The sequence below is a fragment of the Helianthus annuus genome, chromosome 4 (genome assembly GCF_002127325.2).
Source record: "Helianthus annuus cultivar XRQ/B chromosome 4, HanXRQr2.0-SUNRISE, whole genome shotgun sequence".
Lineage (NCBI taxonomy): Eukaryota > Viridiplantae > Streptophyta > Magnoliopsida > Asterales > Asteraceae > Helianthus > Helianthus annuus.
Window position 1 is genome coordinate 91839947 of NC_035436.2, and position 5878 is coordinate 91845824.

At 42.6% G+C, this 5878-nt stretch overlaps 1 protein-coding gene across 1 annotated transcript; it reads left to right on the forward strand.

Moving 5' to 3' along the window:
* Window positions 1–4467: 4467 nt before the first annotated feature.
* On the forward strand, window positions 4468–5232 carry LOC110933790. The gene has a single exon (XM_022176995.1). The coding sequence runs from the start codon at window positions 4468–4470 to the stop codon at window positions 5230–5232; it is 765 nt and encodes a 254-aa protein (XP_022032687.1).
* Window positions 5233–5878: the final 646 nt, after the last annotated feature.

A 5878-nucleotide genomic window follows, 5' to 3' on the forward strand; every position in this document is an offset into this window, starting at 1 on the left:
ATGAACACAAGGAATGTCTCTTATGCTGCTAAGGTAAAGATGAATGCTGTGCAGAAAAGAGAAGTTAAGTTCATAAAGATGGATTCTGTGGAGAGTGTTAAAGATGCGGATGTGGTCATTCCGAGAGAAGTCGTTCGTCAGGTTCAGGAGAAATTTGACAATGTTCTGTATGGGTATTTTTTAGGTAATCGTCTCCCGTTTCCTGTCGTGGAGTATTATGCGAAGAATGTATGGTCGAAGTTTGGTTACTCAAAACTTATGATGAACTCGGATGGTTTCTTTTTCTTCAAGTTCGACACGAAGGAGGGTATGGCCAAAGTGCTGGAAGGGGGTCCATGGTTAATCAGAAAGGTTCCTTTGTTTTTAAATGTCTGGTCGCCATCTGTTAGTTTGAAGAAGGAGGGTATCAAAACTGTTCCGGTATGGGTTAAAATGTTCAATGTTCCGATTTCGGTCTACACAGATGATGGATTGAGTTTATTAGCGTCCAAGATAGGAAACCCGAAACGCCTTGATGGCTACACGGCTGATATGTGTGCGGATAGCTGGGGAAGGAGCAGTTTTGCTCGGGCTCTAATTGAGATAGATGCGGATAACGAACTGAAAGATCATATTGTCGTAGCCATCCCGAAGCTGGATGAAGATGGGTACGTTACTGAGCGGGTGAAAGTTGAATATGAGTGGCAGCCACAACGTTGTTCGGGTTGTTGTATCTTTGGACATAATGACCAGACTTGTGTTAAGAACGTCCAAAATAAAGAAAAACAAGTGGTTATTGATGAGGATGGCTTCACTGTGGACAAGAGAAAGGTGGCTCGTGGGGGAATGATGCACAAAAAGCAAAAGCCAAAACAGAAATTTGTTTATCGTCCTAAAGTGAACAAGTATGGGCCGAGTACGTCAGGCACGAAACCGGATACGGAGAGTGTTGCTAAGAATGGTAAGGTACATACTCATAACCCTTTTGATGCTTTACATATGGATGATGGGGACGCGGATGTCTGTGACACGAGAGAAGTTGGTGATGGGAAATCGGGTAGAGTAGATAATAATGGGAAAGATCCTCGAATGGATGATGAGGTGGTGGAAAAGGTCCCTACTGAAATGGCTGAATTTATGCGATGTGAGAGGCAAAAACAATCTGAGGGGGCAAGCACTCCCGGTCACAATGGTGTTAATGGATAGTATGGCTGCATGGAACATAAGGGGTTTGAACCGACCCCTGAAACAAAGTGAGGTTCGGCTTTTAGTGTCTGAAAATAAACTTTCGGTTTGTGCTCTCCTGGAATCTCATGTGGATATTTCTAAGCTTGCTAAGGTGTGTAAAAATGTTATCCGGTCTTGGAATTGGACATCGAATGGAGGATTATGTGATCGAGGTACGAGAATTATTTTGGGTTGGAATGCCGATGTGGTTGATATTATGATCTTGGCCCAATCGGACCAAGTCATCCATGCTCAAGTCGTCTCTAAAGCTGATAATCATTCTGTGTTTGTTTCGTTTGTTTATGCTAAGAATAAGTATCAGGAGAGAAGAACGTTGTGGGATGATCTATGTAAGCATAAGGGTTTTTGTTATAACAAGCCATGGGTCGTTATGGGCGATTTTAACTCCGCGTTACATATAGAGGATTCATTGAATGGTCCCTCCACTCCATCAATTGGTATGAGAGAATTTAACGACTGTGTTCAATATGCGGAGTTAATGGATATTAAGGGTCATGGATTACACTACACATGGAACCAGAAACCATCGAATGGTGGTGGGAATGGGGTTGGGCTGCTTAAAAAAATCGACCGTGTGATGGGTAATATGAAGTTCTTGGAATTGTTTAAGGATGCATATGTCTTATATCACCCGTTTCGGATTTCTGACCATACCCCATGCATACTTAAGATAGCTCCGTCAGCCAAGGTTCGGCCTAAACCATTTAAGTTTGCTAACTTTATTACCTCCAAGCCGGAATTCAGGTTATGCGTTGAAAAGGAATGGGCTACGCGGGTGGATGGTTACAATATGTTTGCGGTAACCCAGAAGCTTCGGAATCTGAAGCCGTATTTGCGTAAGATTTTATTCAATCAGGGGAATTTGCACGATAAAGTGGCTGATTTGAGGAAGCAGCTTGATGATATTCAGATGCGGATTAATAACAATCCGTTAGATGCCAATCTTCGTAACATGGAAGCTCAATGTCTTAAAGAGTTTCAGACTGCAGCATATGATAAAGAATGCTTTCTTAAGCAAAAAGCTAAAGTGGAGTGGCTTTGTGCGGGTGACTCGAACACTAAGTTTTTCCATAATAGTGTTAAATGCAGGAACGCTAGAAATAAAATTCACACTATTAAGGATGTTAATGGGACTCGGTATGATGGGGAAGGTATTATGGACGCTTTGGTTGCTCATTACGCTAAATTCTTGGGTACCGAGGATCGGGTTGCAGCTATTGACTTGGATGGCTTTTGTGTTAATACGCTAAGTAGTGAAGGTGCAGCCAATATGGTTCGGCAAGTTACTCGAGAGGAGGTAAAAAATGCTATGTTTAGTATTGGTGTGAACAAAGCCCCTGGGCCGGACGGGTATACATCGGCATTCTTTAAGTCTTCTTGGGATTTTGTGGGTGAAGAAGTGTCCTCTGCTGTGTTAGATTTTTTTAACAATGGCAAGCTGTTGAAACAAGTTAATCATACAATTTTGGCTCTTGTCCCTAAGGTGGATACGCCGGATTCGGTGCTGGATTATCGTCCGATATCTTGTTGTAATGTTCTTTATAAGTGCATAAGCAAGATTATCACTGACAGAATTAAGGGGAGCCTGGAGAAGTTGGTTAGTATTAATCAGTCCGCCTTTGTTCCGGGTAGAAAAATTTCGGACAATATTTTATTAACTCAGGAACTCATGCATAACTATCACCTGAATAAGGGGCCGGCTAGATGTGCGTTCAAGATTGATATTCAAAAGGCCTATGATACGGTTAGTTGGAGTTTTTTAGAAAAGGTGCTTAAGGCGTTTGGTTTCCATCATAAAATGGTTGCATGGGTTATGGCGTGTGTTACTACGACGTCGTTTTCACTAAGCATTAATGGGAACTTGCATGGTTATTTTAGAGGGAAGAGGGGGTTACGGCAGGGTGATCCTATGTCCCCCTACCTATTCACGTTGGTTATGGAAATCTTATCGTTACTACTTCAGCATGAAGCCGCGTTTGGTAATGGATTCAAGTACCATGCTCAATGTGCTAAACAGAAAATTATCAACGTGTCCTTTGCCGATGACCTGTTTATTTTCGTTCATGGGGATGTGTTGTCCGTGGGGAAGGTTAAACAAGCTCTCGAGGTATTCACGAATGTTTCGGGTCTTGTGCCGAGCCCAGCTAAAAGTACGGTGTATTTTTGCAATGTTCCGTTGAATGTTCGACAGCAAATTCTTAATTTGATGCCGTTTCGGGAGGGTTCTCTTCCGGTTAAGTACTTGGGCATGCCGTTAATTTCAACAAGGCTGATTTATAAAGATTGCAAACCTCTAGTTGATCGGATGGAGAAGAAGATTGATAGTTGGCTGAATAAATCGTTGTCCTTTGCGGGTAGATTGCAACTTATTAACTCAGTTTTATCCTCCATGCATATTTATTGGGCGTCGGTCTTTATTATTCCGGCTAGAGTTATTCAGAACCTTGAGAAGTACATGAGGAAATTCCTTTGGAATTCGGGGACTCAGGGTAGGGCGAAAGCAAAGGTGGCTTGGGTGGATGTGTGCTTGCCTAAAACGGAGGGTGGTCTTGGTATTCAGAGCATTGCGGACGTCAACAAGGCTCTAATGACCAGCCATATTTGGAGCATTGTCACTCGAAGGAAGTCCCTGTGGGTGGATTGGATCTATGACTATAAGTTGAAAGACCGTAGTTTTTGGGATATTCAACCACGTGGGAGTATCAGTTGGGGATGGCGGAAAATATTGGCCATTCGAGACATAGTTCGTCCGTTTATTTGGAAGGAGGTTAGGAGTGGGCTCCAAACGAAGGTGTGGACCAGAAATGGTGAAGGATGCTATTCTGAAAACTGTGAGATACAAGTTGATGGGAGCTAAGCTAAAGAACAATGCTAGGGTGCGGAAGCTGCTTGGGGATTGGGATATTGCAACCGAAACGAAAGATGACGGAGGCTAATTAGTTCTTTGTAGTTTCGGTTCTGTTTAGATGAGTGTCTAGGTGTTTATGTCCGGTTGTTTTTCGGTTCTTTTGGTTTTGTTTCCTGGTTTTACTTTCATGGGGCATGTCTCATGATTGAACTGGTGTAGGCTCTCTACTCCACTTGTTCTTTTTTGGTTGTGAATATATAGAATCACCGGGGTAACCCTTTACCCAAAAAAAAAAAAAAAAAAAAACGAAGGTGTGGACCGATAATTGGTGTCACATTAGTCCTCTAAGCTCTTTTATAACTCCTAGACGCATTGCTCAGGCAGGGTTTTCCATGTCAGCTTCTGTAGCGGAGCTGATTGATGGTAATGGGCAATGGAAATGGCCGATAGCGTGGTATGATCTTTATCCGGTTTTAATCGATTTGGAGGTTCCCCAATTAAGCCATGATATGCCTGATCGTACAGTTTGGAAGGATTTGGAGGGTAAGTGTTGTTGGTTTCGGTCATTGGAGGTTTGGAATGTGCTAAGAGTTCGTGCGAGTCTTGTGCCGTGGGTTAATGGAGTTTGGTTTGCTCAATGCATCCCAAGACACTCGTTCCACCTATGGTTGGTTATAAAAAATAAGCTTAAAACTCAAGACAGGTTGGCTGTATGGGAAGTAGGAAGTGCAACGAATATGAACCTCATGTGTTGCCCCTTGTGCAGAAATGATCGTGATTCTAGAGACCACTTGTTTTTTCAGTGTTCGTTCTCGGCTACGGTTTGGCAGCAGATTAAACCGATGGGGTTCTTGGATCAGGTTAATGATACTTGGCAATCCATTATGGATTGGATGTTGCTTCATGCCTCGTCGAAGAAGGCGGAGCATGTTGTTAGCAAGTTGGTCATTGCGGCGACCACTTATTTTATATGGCTTGAGAGGAACAATTGTTTGTTTTCAAATGATCGGGCTAAAGTTGCATCTGTGGTTGGGAGGATCAAGGGGACAGTCAGGCTTCGACTTATGGGGTTTGACTTCAAAGGTGATGCCAAAGTTGACAGGATGTTAAGGAATTGGGAGATCGCTGCAAGTGAACAGGAGGAAGACCCGGGTTAGCGGCTAGCTTTCGGGTGTGTTTTTTCTCGAGTGATGGGCTCGTGGCTTTGATTATTAGCTGGTCTTTGTTGTTGGTTTTTTGACTTTGTGCTTGTCTTGGGTTGTGTTTTTTCTTTGTTGTTTCCTAGGCTTCGGGTTGTGGAGCCTAGTTGGTATGTCATTCTGGCATACCCTTGTACTTATTTGAGTTATTTATAAAATTCACCTGGGGTAACCCTTTACCCAAAAAAAAAAGTCTTCATGGACGACTTTTCTATCTTTGGAGACTCATATGACCAATGCCTCGATAACCTTGAATGAATGTTATCCCGATGTGAGGAAACCAACCTCGCCCTTAACTGGGAAAAATGCCATTTCATGGTAACAGAGGGAATAGTACTCAGTCACAAAATCTCAAGCGAAGGTATGGAAGTTGATCGAGCAAAAATAGAAACTATTTCTCGACTACCTCCACCATCCTCCGTTAGAGCAATTAGAAGTTTCTTAGGGCATGCCGGATTTTATAGAAGGTTTATCAAGGACTTTTCAAAAATTTCAAGACCTCTAACAAAATTACTTGAAAAAGATGCACCTTTCATCATTGACAAGGAATGCAATCAAGCATTTCTAACCCTCAAGGAAATGCTAGTCAATGCACCTATCATGA